At 41.2% G+C, this 20,591-nt stretch overlaps 1 protein-coding gene across 1 annotated transcript in view; it reads left to right on the top strand.

Annotated features, from left to right (window-relative positions):
- LOC122789845 (V-set and immunoglobulin domain-containing protein 4-like) overlaps nucleotides 1–20,591 on the top strand; it is a 569,118-nt gene that overhangs the window by 535,784 nt on the left and 12,743 nt on the right. The window contains exon 12 of the mRNA XM_044057281.1: nucleotides 14,176–14,288. Within this exon, the coding sequence (XP_043913216.1) occupies nucleotides 14,176–14,288 (113 nt within the window). The remainder of the gene's footprint in view (nucleotides 1–14,175; nucleotides 14,289–20,591) is intronic.

The raw sequence follows: 20,591 nt of genomic DNA, 5'->3' as shown, positions 1-20,591 counted from the left end.
AGACTCCGTGTGCATGCAAGATGGCCCTTTGCAACTGCTAAGTGTGTGAGCATGCCCAGTACACCGTTGTGTATATGGGCACACAGTACATTCCACACTACGCCCTTCCGTGATTAGACTCCGTGTGCATGCAGGATGGCCCTTTGCAGCTGCTAAGTGTGTGAGCATGCCCAGTATGCTGTTGTGTGGATGGACACACAGTACAGTCCATGTATGCAGTTGTGTAGATGGACACACGGTACATTCCACACTGCGCCCTTCCGTGATTAGACTCTGTGTGCATGCAAGATGGCCCTTTGCAACTGCTAAGTGTGTGAGCATGCCCAGTACGCCATTGTGTAGATGGACACACAGTACATTCCACACTGCACCCTTCCGTGATTAGACTCCGTGTGCATGCAGGATGGCCCTTTGCAACTGCTAAGTGTGTGAGCATGCCCAGTACACCATTGTGTAGATGGACACACAGTACATTCCAAACTGCGCCCTTCCATGATTATACTCCGTGTGCATGCAAGACGGCCCTTTGCAACTGCTAATTGTGTGAGCATGCCCAGTACGCCGTTGTGTAGATGGACACACAGTACATTCCAAACAGACGTGTGATACTATGCATGTGGGCATGGCCATTAACATCCTGTATAGCCATAGTGGTCATCCAGGCAACAGATGTCCATTTTCAATGTCACGATGGATGCCTACATTGAACACACTGGTTGCTGTCTCAAAGGGTGTACTGTCTGTGGCGCATCCCATATCTATTTAGTGTTGTAGTGCTCCGTAGATATTTAGTTGGCCCGATGACAGCACTGCCGTGTTTGTCTATGTCTACCTTGGGACAGTAATATGCTTTCAGACTGCTCACTCTCTAAACATTCCCTATCGGCATCTTTGCCTTTGCGGATTATGTCACCCACCTAGACGTATGCCTCTGCAGGTGCTGTGTTCAGTAATCTCGATAGCGCGTTCTGTAAATGCATAATGCTGTAGAGTGATAAGGTAGTTAGGTGTATGTTCAACTCCCGGCCCTGCCAAGTGTGTGTGTGTGTGTGTGTGTGTGTGTGTGTGTGTGTGTGTGTGTGTGTGTGTGTGTGTGTGTGTGTGTGTGTGTGTGTGTGTGTGTGTGTGTGTGTTTCCAGCTGCCTGGGGACACAGTAATGCTTTTACATGCCTCACAACACATACATTCCCTATCGGCATCTTTGCCTTTGCGGATGATGTCACCCACCTAGAAGTATGCCTCTGGGAGTGCTGTGTTCAGTAATCTCGTAGCGTTCTGTAAATGCGTAATGCTGTAGTGTGATAAGGTAGTTAGGTGTATGTTCAACTCCCGGCCCTGCCAAGTGTGTGTGTGTGTGTGTGTGTGTGTGTGTGTGTGTGTGTGTGTGTGTGTGTGTGTGTGTTTCCAGCTGCCTGGGGACACAGTCACGCTTTTACATACCTCACAACACATACATTCCCTATCGGCATCTTTGCCTTTGCGGATGATGTCACCCACCTAGAAGTATACCTCTGGGAGTGCTGTGTTTAGTAATCCCGGTAGCGCATTCTGTAAATGCGTCATGCTGTAGTGTGATAGGGTAGTTAGGTGTAAGTTTGATTCCCAGGCCTGCCAAGTGTGTGTGTGCATGCTCCCGTCCGCCTGGGGACTCAGGTTATGCTTTTAGACGCTTCGCACCACAGATATATCTTGCTGACGTCTTTGCCTTTGCGGATGTTGACACACACCTAGTAGAATGCCTGTGTGTCTGCTGTGTTTAGTAATCTCAGTAGCGTGTTCTGTAAATGCGTCATGCTGTAGTGTGATAGGGTAGTTAGGTGTAAGTTCGATTCCCAGGCCTGCCAAGTGTGTGTGTGTGTGTGTGTGCATGCTCCCATCTGCCTGGGGACTCAGGTTATGCTTTTAGATGCTTCGCACCACAGATATATCCTGCTGACGTCTTTGCCTTTGCAGATGTTGACACACACCTAGTAGAATGCCTGTGTGTCTGCTGTGTTTAGTAATCTCGGTAGCGAGTTCTGTAAATGCGTCATGCTGTAGTGTGATAGGTAGTTAGGTGTAAGTTCGATTCCCAGGCCTGCCAAGTGTGTGTGTGTGTGTGCATGCTCCCATCCGCCTGGGGACTCAGGTTATGCTTTTAGACGCTTCGCACCACAGATATATCCTGCTGACGTATTTGCCTTTGCGGATGTTGACACGCACCTAGTAGAATGCCTGTGGGTCTGCTGTGTTTAGTAATCTCGGTAGCGCGTTCTGTAAATGCGTGACACCCTGAGGGACACATTACTTTTGTGTCTATTAACCTTCCACATTGACATTCATAGGGCATACGTTGTCATTCACATTTGTCGGAGTACATGCGTATGACTTGTACATGTTTTCTCATTTGTCCTGATGTCTTTCTTCTCACCTGTCCACCTAGTATCACTAATTCAGTACATGTATTTTGGACAGGTTACCTTCATACCCCTAACCTGTACACATTATGGGTAAATGCCCTGACGTTTGACCTTTGCCCTTGTTACATTTGTCATAGTAATCTGCCTTTCTGGTAAATTGCTGGCAAGGCATTACGAACTGTGCGGTTAGATAATAGTGACTGACATTTCTATTACATGATTAGTAACACTCATAACATTCATATTCCTGGCTACGCCAGTATTCTCACAACGTTCTGACTTTGTCTGGGGTATATCTAATATAGTCCCTATTTGTATTTCATGTACTATGCCTTAGTGCAGCTGTCTTATTCTGACAGTTTGCCAGTTATGGTTACCATCTTGGTCGTACGCATGTCCATCCATGATAATCGCCTACATGACACTGATATAGGGCCCTACATATTCCCAAAATGGTTTACGCAATATCCAGTGGATGGTTTGCCCCATTATTGAGAATATAGGCGTGTGCTATACCCACATCACTCCCACGGGGCGGGCCTACGAAATCTCTGCCAAACAACACCTAGGCCCATTTCTGCATACCCATGATTCTCATACCTGACAACCCTCTACAGTACCCATTACACATGTTTAATGTGAGCAGTACTGAAGTGTGGAGACACTTATATGCACTCCCTACTCTCCAGATATCAGTTCGTACGTCATACATTCTATCGACACGTGTCATCACCCTTGCACCTGCTACTGTTGCATGTACAGCTATATCGTATTTGCTGAGGTCACTTATTTTGCATCAGTGTCGGTTGACATTACGTATGGATCAATTTTTGGGGTCCTGCAATGGACACCTATATGCATGTTTAAAGTGTAGAACTTGCTGAACTGTCACTTTCTGGCCAATGGTTTGGAAGGCAGAGGTTTATTCACCTTTCATGCATGTCTGTTTGTCTACCCATATTAGCTATAACGTGGCCTATTTATGTACATATGTCATATCTACGGGACATATGTCTGTTGTGTATGCATATATACATGTACAATCCTCATTCATAACTTGCTTTGGTTTACGTCTGTGGATTATGTGTATACACATATATCTATATCCATACCATACCTTTCCACTGTACAGATTGTCGCAGAGTGTACAGCTGGTTGCCTCTTTATCTTCGGTGTGTTTTACATAAACCAGTGTCTATCTGGCAATATAGTGGCATTTCATTTGAGACTTATGGTGGAAAATACTGGCAAGCAGTTTGGGTTATGACTGCATACCCTTCAGAGAATCCATGCTACTGACACGCCCATTATTCTATCCACTTTCTATGTTTGTTCTGGCACATATCTGGGATTTGTCCCTATTTGTACCGGTAGTTTGCATGCCTTTGTCTGGTTTCATACTTTACGGGGTTAACAGGTTTGAGCCATGTATATCTAACGTGGGGGATACAGCATTTATTTACTATGCTGTGAGCGGATCACACACGCACAGGCGCACTTGCATTTCCTTACTGTGGGTTACGCGCAGGCGTACATGCGTATCCTTATTGTGGGTTACATATGTTTACTAAGTCTTTGTGCTTACGTGGGCTTTATTACTTGTGACAGTACCAGTAAATTATCTGTAATCTGGTAAACGGACATATGCGAAACACACGTTCACCTTTACATATTTAACTGTCTGTACAGCACAGACACATTCATTACACTTTCACATTATATGTGCTGTAGTCGTAGTTGAACCGGGACTGCATTCACGTTGGCCGGATCCTGTAACCACTATACTTTTGGTGTTCTGACTCATTTATATGCATACCCATAGTACATAGCTACATTAACATATGCCTCACCACTTCACTTACAACACAGGCATCCATTCTCCTGCTGGGAAAAATGCGGTACTACATGTTACACATTCCCTATTCTCTACTGCTCTGGACCCATGCTGCATATTTAATCACTGCAGGGATATTCAGAACCCCAAGGCTTATAGTCCTGACACATACAGGTCTTTAATTGTCAGGGTGTTCATGTGGTGTCCGCCTGGTGAACGGAACTGCCCTGACCATGTTCAAATGTCAGACAAAGCACATGGACAGGGTTTGTCCATTTTAAACATTTTATCTGTGTTTACAGACACAGGTGTTTGGGCACCTGTCAGCAGCTTATACTGTTGGCAATACATAATATGGGTGGGGGTGGTTACAATACATCATCCACGGTGAGTGGTGTTCCCTTTCACATTTGACTATTTCCTGTATTCATTCATACGAGGATTATTATTCTGCACATGACTTAACTATGAATTAACTACAGGTATGCAGTAGTACAGACAACATATGTGAAGGTTTGTTACAGTATAAATGTATGGACCTCTGTAATACTCAGCAACTACCCCACATCTTTCACAACATTTCATGCTAATGTACATACTATTATTCTGTGAACTTTCGAAGTTTGTGAGAGCAGTAATTACATCTGTCCCTATTTGTCCACCCATCCTTTTAGGTTTTGTCCAGATTTTGTTGCTGTAATAGGTTGAGAGGTGGTGTCGGTATGTGATTGAGTTAAATATATACTGTCGATTATTCAGTGGGGAGTAGGGTTACCACCTGTTCCTCTTTGCGAGGGGAAGTCCCACTTTGGACAGTTGTGTCCTGCGATGAAACCTAAGACATGGCAAATGTCCTGTGATTTTATGACAAAAGTATATTTCTCATTTTCTTTACTAGTTGCATGATACAGGTATTTTGTATCTGGAACACATAACTATTATTTAGGATAGCATAAGCTATTCAAATGCTATGAAATAAGCTTTTATCTTGGCATACAAGTGTAATTCTGTCCTTTGCACTGGCCGGGGGTATGTTTTATCCTGCAAATTCTCACATTTCTACAACGGATGTCCCACCTTGGGCATCTGAACAGGTGGCAACCCTAGTGGGGATTCCTGCATGGTGGACAGCTGTTCCATCCTGCGTAGTATGTTTTGCATGTCTGTCTAGAAACTGAACAGTACCGTGACTACACATACATGTTTTGCCCAGATATGTACAGTGCTAGACACCATGGCGTGTAAACAACTCTGAGGTTTCAACAGGTTACTTATCCCACACGGGATGTACACACATTTTGCTGAAACATGAATGCGCGGGCATTTGGATTTACATAACTGTGATGGAATGTTTACAAACGTGGGATACATATTTGCAATCCTGACACTGCCTAGGACGATACTTCCTACTACATATGGGGAATACTCGCTATGTGTAGGTGTACGGCTGCGCAAGGCTGGTAGCTGGATTTGGTGGACATTCGGACATGGATGCGGGTTATGTGCTATACAGGGGTTGTTGCGTATTGCATTTGCATGCATGGGTTCTGCTTTTGGATATCCCGGTTCCGCATATAGTATCCTATGTGTATGTGTCGGTTACGTTCCTGTTCATGTGTATAGCACATTTTAATATACATATGTTTGTGTGTGTTTGGTATACAATTTGGACTGTCAGGTTTCTTTACGGTTGTTATGTAGCCACAACTGCCCAGCTGTGTACTATCACTACCACTGTGGGACTGCTGGTGACCCTGCCCATGGGGCTAGACGTGTGTATTGGTAGTGCGCTGACATGATGCGCTTCACTTCCACTGGGTATAACTACTTACAGTGCAGTACATTCCAGACACATGATTTTAAATATCATTTGTTCCATGGACGGAAACTCATATTGTGTTGTGTGCATTTCTGTTTGGTTCTCCATTTTGTGTGGCTGGGAACTGTCTTGCATGCTTTGCATACGTTTCATTACCCACGGACACTGATAGGTGCGATTACTATTGCAGGCAGACTATAATATTCAGCAGTTTAGGTTGCTCATTGACACGCCTCCGGGCGCAGCTTAGTAACGCCTCATGCACTCGTGTACGTGTCCTATGCACGTGGATGTGGTGGCAGCGCACCTTCATTAATATGCATATGGTGCTACTACACCATATATACGTCGCACGGCCGGTGCAGGCCTTACACCAGCCTTGCGCCGAGCTTCATGAATCCGGGGGACTGTCTTTCAGCCTGCATTGTAAAAGAAACTTCATCTCCTTGTTACTGTACTGCCCTTAGGTTGTTGTTTGGCTTGCATCTATTCTGATATTTCTCTTCATTGTAGTTAGGTGGGAACTACTGGTCAATGGCATTTTGTGTTTTTGTCTGATTGTCCTGAGGGTTAAACTTTATAAAAGTCTTTCATATTGCTGTAATAAAAGAATTGCATTTTTAAGATTCTGCTCAGAGCTTCCTTGTGCCTTAGGCTACAAGATTTAAATTTCTTCTAAAACTATCGGGAAATACTAAGGTGTTATAAGTATATTTTGTGCACTTGCTCTCTCTGTTTCAATGATATTTAATAACTCTATGCTGCATTTATTTATTTAATTGATTTTATCACTGTTTCTCAGCCTGCACTGTTAAAGAAACTCCATCTCCTTCTTACTGTACTGCCCTTAGGTGGTTGTTTGAATTGCTTCTGTTCTGATATCTGTTTCCATTTTATTTAGGTGGCAACTACTGGTCAAAAGATTTTCATGTTTTTATCTGATTGGCCTGAGGATTTAATTTTGAAAACTTTTTCATCTTGCTGTGATAAAATAATTACATTTTGTAAGATTCTGCTCAGAGCTTTGTTGTGCCTGTGGCTGCAAGATTTAGATTGAATCTAAACCATGTGGAAATACATATTTTATGTTTTATCTGATTAGCCTGAGCGTTTAACTTTAGAAAAGTCTTTCTTGTTGCTGGCATTAAAAGAATCACGTTTCATAAGGTTCTGCTGAGAAATTTGTTTTGCCTGTGGTACAAGATTTAGACTGAATCTAAACCATGTGTTAATACATACCTGATATGAGTATATTTTTTGCACTTGCTCTAAGTGTTTCAGTGTGCTTCATTTATTTATTCTGTTGATTGTATCTCCATCTTTCAGCTTGCTTTGTTAAAGAAACTCCATCTGCTTGTTACTGTACTCCTCTCAGATTGTTGTTTGCCTTGCTTTTGTTCTGATATCTGTACCCATTTTATTTTGGTGGGAACTGTGAAGGCTGCCAGCCTAGCCAGATAAAATTTTATAGATAATTCTATCATTTGTAAATATTAATGTAAGGCACAGGCTTGTTGACATAAATGGAAAAACTGCTGTTAGATGTGGAACTGCAAAAAATGTCACAACAGTGCTCTCTACTGACCAGGTAAAAGCATGTTGTGACTCTTTGATCTAAAGTCAGCTCCAGCCCATCTAGATGAAGACATTCTTTCTATTGTTTTAACCAAGAGTTAAATTGCTAGATTTAAACATGCAAATTTATTTTTATTGCTCTGCTTCCTGACCAGCTAGTTGCAAGATAACACAAGGAGATGTTAAGAATGTAAATAGTTTCTGTTAGCCTGGGAACCCAGGGAAGTGTGAAGAATGATGTAATGGGAACCAGGAATGTGATTTTAAAAACAGAGAGGATCAGAGGGCATTAAGCATTTTTGTCTTGACCATCTAACTCAGCACTATCTTGTTCTATATGTAAGTTATCTTAGATTTGTGTTTTCTCTTAGAAATAGCTAGAAACTAGAATGTTTAGACTAAGTGTTTTTTCTGTGATGTCAGAACTGTTATTCTGAAGTGCCTTTGCTCTGACTTAAGCACTTGGGCTCCATTACCAGTTGTTTTATGTTAGGAGGGTTTGTGGTCTAGAGTTTTGTGGTAGGAGAGTATAGTCTACAGCCTTCTAAGCTGGAAATCAATGGTGAATTGCTGCTTTATTTAAAGTGTTTTTTTGCTGTTGTGACTGTGAGTTTATGCACTTTGAATTTCTAGTTCTTTAGCATTTTATAGGATAGGCCAGATTCAGACTTTCTGAACCTAGACTGTTTGGTATCATCTGAGCATTAAAGCCAGCTCTTCACTGAAGTACTGAAATAACTGAGGCATCCATTGCTGACAACATACTATAAGTGCTTGTGTTTGCTCATATAGTGTGCTTTTAATTTGTGTTTGCATTCTGCTGTCTGTCTGAATTGTCTGAACTGTTTTTGCCACATTTTACTGGATACTGCACTCATTCAGCTGTAGCATAGCCCCAGTTCCACGTTTGCTGTTTCTCGGTCTGTTTGTAACTTCTGAGAATCAAATTCAAGCCATCTTTGTTAGTGAAGGCCCTTCTCCACCTTTGTGGGTGGAGAGTGCTGTCTGGGTCCCATCTAATCGAGGGTGATTGGGCTAGAGCTCAGAGAGAGCATCCATATTGGCTAGTTTATGTTAAAAGGGTTATTTCTTGTTTTATTTAAGCCCCTCATTTGCACTTGTTTGCACTGCCTCGTAGGTGTGGTTAACACTGATGGTTATAAATGCAAACATTTTGCCTGTTAAGTTTTTCCTTAACACTTTGCTTGTAGTCCTCCAGAGGGTTTTCACAGCCCTGCTCTACTGTCAGGTGGAACACTAAGCTTAGCCTCAGAAGTACCAACACACCTCTCACCCACCATTCCTAAGTCTGACCTCTTTTCCTGACCATATAAACTTACTTAATACTATGGACAGACTATTTCCCACAGTTTCTCCAGCCAGCTTGATCGACATGGGGATCCTGAACCAGTGTAGTAACTGCCTCATGTTCACTGACAGAACTCTACTTCTAATCCACACAAACTCAACATGTGAGAGATGCAGCTATACTAAGAACCTTGAATCCATGGTCTCTCACACATCAGTCAGTGCATATGACAATGAGCGGGTTGACAGCATGCACACCTCACCTCCTACTCCATGCAAACACACATCACACATACTTGCATATGCAAAGGTCCTCAGCAGAAACAAACCTAAACACAGGAGGCCTCCTAAACACAAGCACACTACACATAATACATCCTCTGCAGAACACAATACACATAATAGCTCACACACCAATGTCTCACCCGTCAGGCTCTTAAGACAAAACACAAAATCAAACATTTCAGTCCTAGGTGATTCCATCGTGAGACACACAGATGTCCCTCTCACCAGGCTAGATAAGGAAAAAGTCATAGTCAGCTGTCTGTCAGGTGCTAGGATATGCCATATCACATATGCTCTCAAGTCTCTCAACAACAGGTACTGTTATGACTGTCATAGTCCATATTGGTGTGAGCAACTTGAGTTGTACCTCTCTGGACTGTATGAAGAAAGACATGACTGAGCTCTCAGATTATGTGTCTCAGGGAGGTATGTCCCTAGCCTTAAGCAACATATTATCTTCACCTAGGATGAATAACTCACTGCAAACAGAAAATTATTGACTTCAATAATTGGATTAGTTTCTGGTGTCATTCTATGGGTATCCAGTATCTGCCAACCTGGGATGACATAATCGACAGACCTCGATACTTTGCCAGAGATGGTCTTCATCTGTCACCTCTGGGATTTTGGCTACTGGCTAAGGCTCTTGCCACCCCCATAGTGCCATTTTAGTTTGTGTCTCAAGGACAACATTTCTGATGTAAAAACTCCATCTAAAAATAACCTCAAGGTTATGCAGCTAAACCCTAGGAGTGTTAATATGAAACTGCACTCACTGGAAGCAGTCCTCGCCTTGGAAGAAGCAGACATTTATGCAGTCTCGGAGACCTGGTTCAAGGCTGTGGAGAGAACCCCAGCCATACCGGGTTACACCTCTTTCCACACATTCAGACCACAAACTGAAGATGTGAAAACTAAAGGAGGTGGTGTATCAATATTCATTTAAGATAAGTACACCTCTATATTGGTTGAACAGTATGATTCCCTTGAGATACTTCAGGTAGGACACCCACTCTGCCTATTTGGATCTACTTGAGTCTATCAAGATACATTTGAAAACCATGTGTTTGGGTGACTTTAACTACCCATCCATTGACTGGGTAAATTACTTGCGCTCAAACTCAGTTGCCCAAAGGTTCCTTGACTTTGTTAACTCCAGTACCCTGGACCAGCTGCTTAACACCCCCACAAGGGGTGCCATCATCCTGGATCTGGTGCTTACCAATATGGGGGACCATTGTAGCAGCCCCACTGTGAGCTCTTCCCTGGTGCGATCTGACCATAAATCAGTCTCATTTCAAGTAACTATCACACCTGACCGCACCCCCCCCCCAGCAGCAACTAAACTAAAAAACTTCTCCAAAGCAGATTACAGTCTCTTTCTGAATGGTATAAATAGCTTCATTTGACCTCCCCCCTCAGATGGAACTGGTGACTATGCTGAGTTCTTCACCAAAGCTTTATACAAAACCTGTATAACTACATTGACTCATTCATACCTGATAGGACTAAAACAAGCTCCTCATGGAAGAGCAAACCTACCTGGTGGACAACTGTCATTAACAGGTTTTACAATAAGAGGAAAGCAGTAAAAGGGAGCAAGCCCTAAACTGGAAGTACTCCCTCCTCAGCTTAAACAGGCAAACAAGACTTCTTGTGAAGTCTTTCAACGCAAACTATGAATCCAGATTAGCTGCCTCAACTAAGGACACCCATAAGGCATTCTTTAGTTACATCCATAACCTAATAACCTAAAAGGAAAGGCCCAGATTTGTGCTGAGCAGGTAGTTACTGATAACACATATAATGAGTATATGGACATAGTTACCTGTTGGCTGGCAGGTTCTGTGAAAAACTTCACTCCCCTGTCCCCGCCACATGTACCCCTTGACAACCCTACCACCTGTCACTTACCTTGTATCTCTAAAGATCAGATCATAAATGCCCTCTCTATGGCCAAAAACACAGCAGCTATGGGATCTGATAACATCCCAGGCTACATCCTACATGGGCCCCAACAAGAATTAACAAAACCATTGGGTACTCTTTTCAGTCATATTCTAAACACAGTCTTCATTCCAGCTGAATGGAAAACAGCCATCGTTATTCCCTTGGGTGGTGTTTCCACTGACCCTGGGAACTTTAGACCTATTAGCCTGATTAGCCTTATCTGCAAGGCCATGGAGTGAATCATCATGGACCTTATCAACAAAGATATAGGTACTCTATAAACACTTGACCCTATTCAGTTTGGATTTGTCAAAGGGAGATCATGCCTGTTAAACCTGGTGGATTACTTTGAGGCAGTCACCAAGGCCCTGGATGAGGGGAAATCTGTGCAAACAGCTTACCTAGATAAAGCCAAGGCTTTTGATACTACCCCACTCAGGCATCATTGACAATCTCACCCAGCTAGGTATCAACCTTTATATCATTAGATGGGTTGCTAACTGGCTCACTGATAGAACACATATAGTCAAAATAGGATTATCCACCTCCAACAAAAGACCCGTAACCAGTGGTGTTCCACAGGGATCAGTCCTGGAAACTCTGGTGTTCGGAATCTATTTCTCTAAAGTACAAGCAAAAACTAAAGGTCTGTGGCTGACAGAGTTTGCTGATGACTGCAATCTGGGAGTGGTCATAGAATCTCCAAATGATGTCAACATCCTACAAGAGGGTCTTATACAAACAAATGATTATTGTCAAAGTTATGACCTTAAACTCAATGCAAAAAAATATATCATCCCTTTCTGTAAGAGAGATATACCTGCAAACTACCACATCAATAGCAACACCCTAAGTACGCACTCAGTGGTGAGAGACTTGGGCACCCAGGTTGACAGCAAACTTACCTTTGATCACCATGTCTCCACAGTGGTATGAATAGCATTCTATATTGCTCATCTGATAAGCAAGGACATTGCCTCCAGGAAAAAAAAAAAGAAGTTATATCCTCCCTGTACTTTTCCATCATCAGGTCAATAATTGAGTGCAACACACCTTTTGGTATGTATCTTTCCAGGCACCTGCAGCAATTGGAAAGACCACAAAGGTTTCTCACAAGGAAAATTCAAGGTCTTCAGCATCTGTCCTATGTGGATCATCTGAACTCACTGTCACTTTATTCTTTTTCATACAGAATACTCAAGAGGCAATCTGTGCCTTGCATGTAAGGCAAGCTCTGACCCTGCTTTATTGGAAATGCTGCATATCCACAAGTCAAATGCTACACGGGTTATTCAGTCTGAAGTCCTTAAAATGGCATGTGACAGTAATAGAACCTGCTGGAGGGACAGCTTTGTCTCCCAGAGGTTACCACACCTTTGAAACAGACTTTCACTTCATGTCAAACAGAGCACCTTATTTGCCTTTTTCAAATGCAATCTGGACGATTGGATGCATGAACATGAACACATTATTCACAAATCATAACACTCAATGACATTGAAAACGTACGTGAATTGCTATGTACTAAAAGTTTTTACTTCTGTTAAAACCAATCTGATACGTAACCTACTTGAGATCATTTTTGAGAATAATGTGTTCATGTTTAATGAGACATTTTATTTGCAAAAGGCATGGCTATGGGCACGGCTTGTGCCAATAGCTACACCAACCTAGCATTAGTACAATGGGAACACAATACTATACTCCAAGATAATGATTTTAGTGATGCAATTTTGTGGTATGTACATTTTGTGGATGACGTCTTCCTCTTATGGGGAAGTACAGTAGAAAGATTAGAACAATTTATTGATTATCTTCATATGTCTACCAACTTCCTGAGTTCCACTTATAAGTACTCTAATGAGAGAATACAGTTTTTAGATGTAAAAGTTAGTAAGATACAACCTGGGAGATTAACTACAGATCTGTACAGAAAACCTAGTCGAAAGAATTGCATCCTACATAAATCAACTATGCGCCCTAGACATGTGAATAAGAATGTTCTCAAAGGGCATTTCTTGAGAATGAGCAGGATACATAACACAGATGATGGGTTAAATGCAGCAGTCTCTACACTGAGGAAAGATTTTATGGATAGGGACTATAATCAAACTGAGATAGATGAAAGTGTCAGTCATATGTATCAAGTACGTAGTAATAGTGGCAAACCCTATTTTTCCCATTCAACAGAAGGGAGCCCTAGTAATTCTAGGGTTAATAATGATAGAATTAGATTTCCAGTATCATACTCTAGTGATATTAAGTTATTTTGTAACTTTTGAAAAAAAACTGGAATATATCAACATCGATAACTAAATTAGACAATGTAATTGATACAGTACCACATTTTTCATTTATTAATAGAAAGTCACTTAAGAGGCAGCTTTGTTATAAGGCCTCAGGAATGACCAGCAAGAAATACTCTAACAGAGTAGGCACCTTCCCCTGCAGAAATTGTACAGCCTGTTGTTGTTGTTGTGTCTTTTGGCTTTTCCTGGTTAGGGGTCACCACAGCAGAACTTTGGTCCGCTAATGATTGGCAGTAGATTTTTACATGCTGAGTTGCTGGCCTTGATGCACAACCTTCAACGAAGGTACGCCCATTCATGCATGTCTCCACACAGAAGATGCTCTAGCTGAGAATTGAACAGGACAACGTCTTACTGTGAGGTGACACCACTACCGCAGCACCACCACCGCAGTACCACCACCACCGCAAATTGTACAGCCTGTAAGTACATATATTCAGGTTCTTCTTTTTCACACAGAAGTCAGAAATTTAAAATTGAGGCTGACTTCTGTGCAGATTGTAAAACACACAATGTGGTCTATTTTAGTTTTTGTAAATATTGCAATGCATTTTATATTGGGAAGACAAACAGATGCCTTAAAGATAGAATCCTGGAATATATGAGGTACATTGTAAAAAATAAGGAAACTATTGCACTGGCTAAGCATGTACAAGAAAAAGGGATGCACCATGTTTTTAACTTTTTTGTATTAGAGATTTTATCAGAAAGCTTGAGAGATAGCAATATTAAGAACAGGACAGAGGAGATTGAACAGAAGTGGATTATGAAACTGCAGGCTGATAAACCCCCTGGAATTAATGTTGTGGTATCACTTAGACCTTTTTTGAAAGCCAGACCATTGAAACACTAAAATTATGTGTCAAATGTTTTTTGTGCTACTATGTGTTATTTATGCATTTTATCAATAGTTTGTACATTTTTAGCTTTTAAGAAATTATAGTTTTTAGATAAAAGCATGTTCTAATTTAGTTAGTACATTCTCCACTGTGACAGGCTGTCTTTTAATTTAAATTTGGCTGTTCAGTAGTATCTTTTAAGTCTGAAGAAGCAATCAGTTTGGATTGTGAAAGTGCTAACTTCTCATTAAATTTGGTCTGTTTTTCCTTCAGTCGTGGTCAGTTCATTATTTTGTTGTTATTTTTCGCTTTGAGGTGAATACTGAATGTTTTACCCAGGATCTGTGCCTTTTTCATTAAGTGTATTTGAGACCAGTTTGTTAAATGACCAGTATGTTAAAAAAGCAGGAAACAGCAGTTTTCCAATTTCTATGGGAAATAGTTCACCCTGGGGATCACTCCAGTGGCTGTACTTGATAGAGGCACTGGGAACTAATGTCAGGTGGCACGATGCCAGGGCACTTTGATGGGCTAGGCTTGTAAAGGCTCCAGGGCCATTAGCCTAGTACACACCTATGAACCTATGAGTCTGTAAAGATAAACTAATTTCAATAACAAACTACAGACTTGAACATAACCCAGGAAGCCTGCTGGCATCAACTAGCCTCTGATGGCCCTGAAATAGTGTCAGATTGTTTAACCAGGCCTTCTCTGATAGTACACATTACTGATCAACTTGGGGCTTATCACTCATTGCCCCTATATAACATGCTATACGACTACCTCAATGAGAGGCTGTTAAACCATAAAAATGGGACTACAACAGGGCTGATTTCACAAAGTGACTACTTAGCACTAGAATGTCTGTAAAAAGAGGGAGGAAAGATGGGGGTTCTGCTGAGTTTGCCACCAAAGTGCGGAGAATTCACTCTAAGTGAGTTTAACTCCACTCATTACTGACTCAGCTCATAATGAAAAAGGCTTGCAGGAAAGCAGATCTTATCCCCTGAGGTGAGTAAATAAACACACAATTTGTATTTGTGACAATATTCCAAGTAAACTAATTTCAGTTATAATAGACCTGAGCATAACCCAGGAAGCTGGTTGCCATCATTTGGCCTGTGCTGGCTGAAAAATCTTGTCAGATTGTGTAAAGCAGGCCTCCTCTGATAGCACACATTACCAAACAACTCAGGCTTACTACTCATTGCCGTATGTGATTATAGCAACTCTGAAGGGCTTCCTGGTCTACCCACCTGAAGAAGAGGCCATTGAGCCATAAAAGGGGGGAATACAACAGTAGGGGTTGATCCCAGAAAGTGACTGCCCATTAGCATGTTCCTGCATGCTGTCCCCTGTTCATGGCCTCCCTTTGGGGAAATGACAACAAATCAAACCTTTTAAATAGTAAGAGATGACTAACCCTTTATTGGAACCTGTAAGGTAGGATAAACATAGACACTGAACTGAGAAAATATACAATATTTAAGACAGCAACAGTAACAGACAAGACATTGAGTAGGTTAACTAAAATTTTGGCAGGTTGGATTATTAATAACTAGTGACAGCTGCAAGTTGATTTGGTCCAAACCCAAAGCAGTCAAATGTACTCCATTGGACTCATAAAAGTTATTTTCTGGTTCTGCTAACTTAAAATGTTCAGTCCCATGTATGCCTAGAGTTTCTGATGAACAAGCTACCCAATGGTTGATGCAGAACCTTGACTTCTCGATGGATATAGATTTCAGTGTCTTTCTAAAGGAACCAAGGCAGCAGGGCAGACCAGAACCCCTACAAGTCAGGATAAGAAGTGTGCAAAGTGAAAAGGTCCAATAAAATCCTATCTAATAAAATCTTTTTTAGGGATTTTAGTCAAATTATCACCTCCAACAAGAATGATCACAATGATGGTGTTAGGCCAGCTGGCCAACAAATTATGCCACATGTCCCAAAACTGGAAGCAGGATAAACCAGAATAACTACACCAAGAGACTATCCAAAAATGTGGTCCAACTGAAGGGTTAGCCCCATCGGATGAACAGCTTCCATCGATGCCACTCTCTGGATAAATGAGTGCCCGATGATCAAGAAGACTTTCCTACTTGCAAGGCAAAATATTGTGGTTACCATCTAATATAAGAAAGGAAAGCATCAGACATCCATCTGCCCATTCTTTTAAACACTTGGACAGAGTGTCCTTCAACTGCTAGATATGAAGTCCTGTGTCTCCTGAATGAATGTAATGAATAATCAGTGGTAGAAATGTACTGTTGTTTCAATGCATTGTGGAGAGTAGCATTAATATCCCTGGTTGTAATTTTGTATCCCAGTGCCAAATGAATGATAAAGTGGGAAAAGGAAACATCTGTTTCTGATTAATGTAAGGATGTGGCCTAATGTATTGGACATGAAAAGTACCTGCCTTTTCGGGGTTAACTTGTTGAGCTTGAATAGTCTGATCTGTTTTGGACCTCTTTAGCCAAAGTGTAATGTAACCTTTGTCTAATATGACATCACTCTTAGACAGATTCTGTAGTAATTCACTTACTCTGTATGCCCTTCATCGAACCAAGTGGACATGGTTGACCAAAGTACAAATTAATGGAAATCGCTGACTGTGAACATCACTGCTACGATAGTGGATCTCAAGAGATGTTTACCCACAGACTTCCTAGGATCTTGTGTTAATCCCTTCAGGTTTCTCCACTCTCTGATCACTCTGGTGACCAGCCAGTGGTTAGTGATGTCTGGAAGCCCCAGAAAATGAGCTAGCTAACCCAATGCTGCTACATAAATGCGATAGTATTGGGAGCCTGATTTATTAAGGATCTTTGTATTAAAAAGTGGACCAGAAATGAACTTGATCAGTGTTTATCATGTAAAGTCAGACTGAGGTAGAAAACTTTAAAGGCATGCAATGATGATGAATAAGGCTTCTTAGCATTCAGTGCCCAAGACTTGGATAATAGAATGATTTCTATCCTTTGCCAATCAGCCAAATTTCTGGAGGTAAAGGTGTCCCATACTGTTGTGCCTCTGATGCCACCTGACAAAACCAGCAGTTATGAAACCATGATAAACTATTAACTATGGTATTGAGTTTCCCAGGAATATTGTCATAAAAGGAAATATTGTCAGAATGTTGTAAATAATTAGATGTCATTTGAATATTAATATGATTTATATAGAAGTATGACAGAAGGTGTTAACGCCAGCCCAGCTATCTGGAATTTTGTAAGTGGTTGTGTGTCATTTGTGAACATCAGCATGATTCAATTGCTTGTGTTACAACTGTATTAGAACTGTATGTCATATTGTACATACGTTTGTAGAAGTGATATTTTGTAAAATACTGAGAAGAAATGTATATACACTATTATGACTGTTTAGATTTATATGTATTTTAACAATGGGGACTGAAACACAGGAAGTTAACTTTAGAAGAATAGCTCAAATTTTAAATTACTTTATAACCACATATTAAAAGAGATTTTATTTCAGTTTCTGTGCAACAGGAGAAATGTCTATAACTAAAAGTTTTTTGTATTGCTTTTAAATGTGGAGGAATGTAAATTATTTTACGACTTGTACGACTTGCCAAAATATCTAAAGTCTATGTGTTTTCACAGGTAGATGCTAAAATCAATGGTTGTAAGCCTGGGAACTGATAGTCAGATGACAATAAGTGATGTCATTCTGCCAGCTACCCCAGCAGTAATATTTGGAATATTAATTTAAGAACTCTCTGAGAGAGACTATGCATTTTATATTTTGTCTTTGACCTGAAAACATCAGCTGGAAAACCCATTCACCACATCTGCCTTGCCTTGTTTTGTAAGTAAGTTAACTAGGGTACAGTAATTTCTCTTAGATGCAGACAGGAGTATAGTGAAGTAGAGCTTAGATGTTTTCTGTATTTATTTGAGACTGTCCTGCAATGTTGTTTCAAGTATTTCTTGTGATTTTGAACTCTGATATAACTGTGATTGTTTACTATTTTCTTGTTCTTTTATTATTTATTATTAAATATTTTTAAACCTATCATTGTGGCTGATATGTGTAGAGACATATGTATGTTCTGAGAGTACTTGCATATTTTATTTGGTGACACTGTGCGGGCCACTCCTAATAGCTTTGCACATGGTCAAACTACCATTTGAATTAATAGTAACATTACACAGTAAGATTGGACACCCTTTGTTAAGGGTCTTAAAGTAGCTGATAAAGAGTTGTCTGGTGGTAGTAAAAACTACCTTATAGTTTGGGCAGAAGGGAGCATAGTTAGTAAACCTGTGCCAGCCTCTCCCAGGTGTGTGTGCGTGTGTGTATAAATTAAATCTCAAAGAGTGTGTGTGCCAGCTACTTGGGCAGGGACAGAAAGCACTGGTGGGACAGAGAGGGAGATGGAGTTCTTAGCTTGGTCACTCAGCTGAGATCTCAACTCTATAGCTGTGCCAGTGGGAAGTCTTATTGGGATCTGGAGAAAGAAGGAGGAAACCAGCGCCAGACTGACTGTGGTCTCTGTGTGCTATTAAGCGGAATTGCACTTTATTGTATGTGTATTTGCAATCCTCCCAGTGTGTACATCCCCCACTGTTGCCAGTGGTGAGGATTGTGACTCCTTGGTTACTGGGCCAGTGGTGGGGAGTCACAAATATGTTGAGCTGTAAAATTCAAATTGATCTGTAAATTTAGTAAGACAAGTAATCTTAAAACTTAATGCACCCATTTAGAGCTAGAAGATTGATTGACAAATGCTTGCACCACTGCTTGAGTATTGGAATAGATCACAACTCAGCTGTTGGCAAAACAATCCTTCCAGATCAGAACAGCTACCCAGATTGGTAAAACGTCTAAAAATATTATGTCACGTTCCTTTCTTTGCATTAGGAACTGGGCCATTCTGCTGAGAAGTATCTGCTCTGAATGTATCTGCCAATGTCTAGACCTGCAGCTGCATCTGTAAAGAGTTGGCAAACCTTAGAAGAAACCTAAGGGCCCTGCTAAAATATGGTCTCACTGAAATCATTCAAAAATGGGTTTCATAAACAGTGGTCCTCTTTGATCTTATCTGGGACATGTACCTGATGATGCTTGCACACTGCACCTTTCAGTAAATTGAATATTGATCTCAGTGTAACAACTACCATATGCATGTTGACAGCCCTCTACTAATAACTCACTCTAGTACATAGAGTGAGAGATGTATCTATACCAAGAATCTTGAATCCCTGCTTTCTAGCATGAGAAACAGTAATACTGAAGAGAGTCTGTCAACTCATTCACCATTACTCATACACATAGTATGCATCCAACACATAAATCAGCATATGAAGAGGTTCTCTCAAAAAAATTACCAAAACACCAGAGATCTCCCAAACACAAGACTGCTACAACTAAAACAGTTCCCACAGCACCCAAGAAACATAGCAAAACCAGTGCCTCACCAACTAAGCCCTCAACACATAACACTCATAAACCAAATTTTCTTCTCATTGGAGACTCCATAGTGAGATACACGGATGTCCCTCTCACCAGGTTAGATGAGGAGAAAGTCACAGTCATCTGCTTGTCCAGTGCCAGGATTTGTCAGGTCATGCATGCATGCACTCAGGTCTCTCGGCAACAACTACTATTATGACTCTGTGATAGCTCATATTGGAGTGAACAACCTGAAACATACCTCACTGTGCTATATGAAGAGAGACATGATTGAGATCTCTGAGTATGTATTCCAGGCAGGTATGTCCCAAGTGCTGAGCAGCATATTGCTCTCACCTAGAATGATGCCACACTATAAACAAAAAAATGATTGATTTCAATAATTGATTTAGTTTCTGGTGTCATTCAAAGGGCATCCAGTTTCTGTCAGCCTGGGATGACACGGTTGACAAACCTCACTGCTTTGCCAGAGACAGTTTGCACTTGGCACCACTAGGCTTTTAGTTGCTGGCAAAGGCTCTTGCCTCTTCCATAGTGCCTTTTTTATTCAAGGTCTCAAAAACAAAATTGCCAATGCAAAAATTGCCACTCATAACAAAATAAGGGTTATGTTGCTAAACACTAGGAGCCTAAACAAGAAACTGCTCTCCCTGGATGGAAGCACTGCTATAACTGGAGGATGTAGATGTCTGTGCAGTCACAAAAACCTGGTCCAAGACCTCAAAGAGTACCCCAGCCTTGAAACACTACAATGCCTTCCACACCTTCAGATCACAAAACAAACATGTGAGAACCAAAGGAGGTGGTGTTTCTATCTATATTAGAGATAA

Source organism: Protopterus annectens, chromosome 15.part0 (assembly GCF_019279795.1).
Source record: "Protopterus annectens isolate FY-2018-M chromosome 15.part0, PAN1.0, whole genome shotgun sequence".
Taxonomy (NCBI): domain Eukaryota; kingdom Metazoa; phylum Chordata; order Ceratodontiformes; family Protopteridae; genus Protopterus; species Protopterus annectens.
Note: the sequence above shows the minus strand (reverse complement) of the source record. Positions and strands in the feature narration are given on the sequence as shown.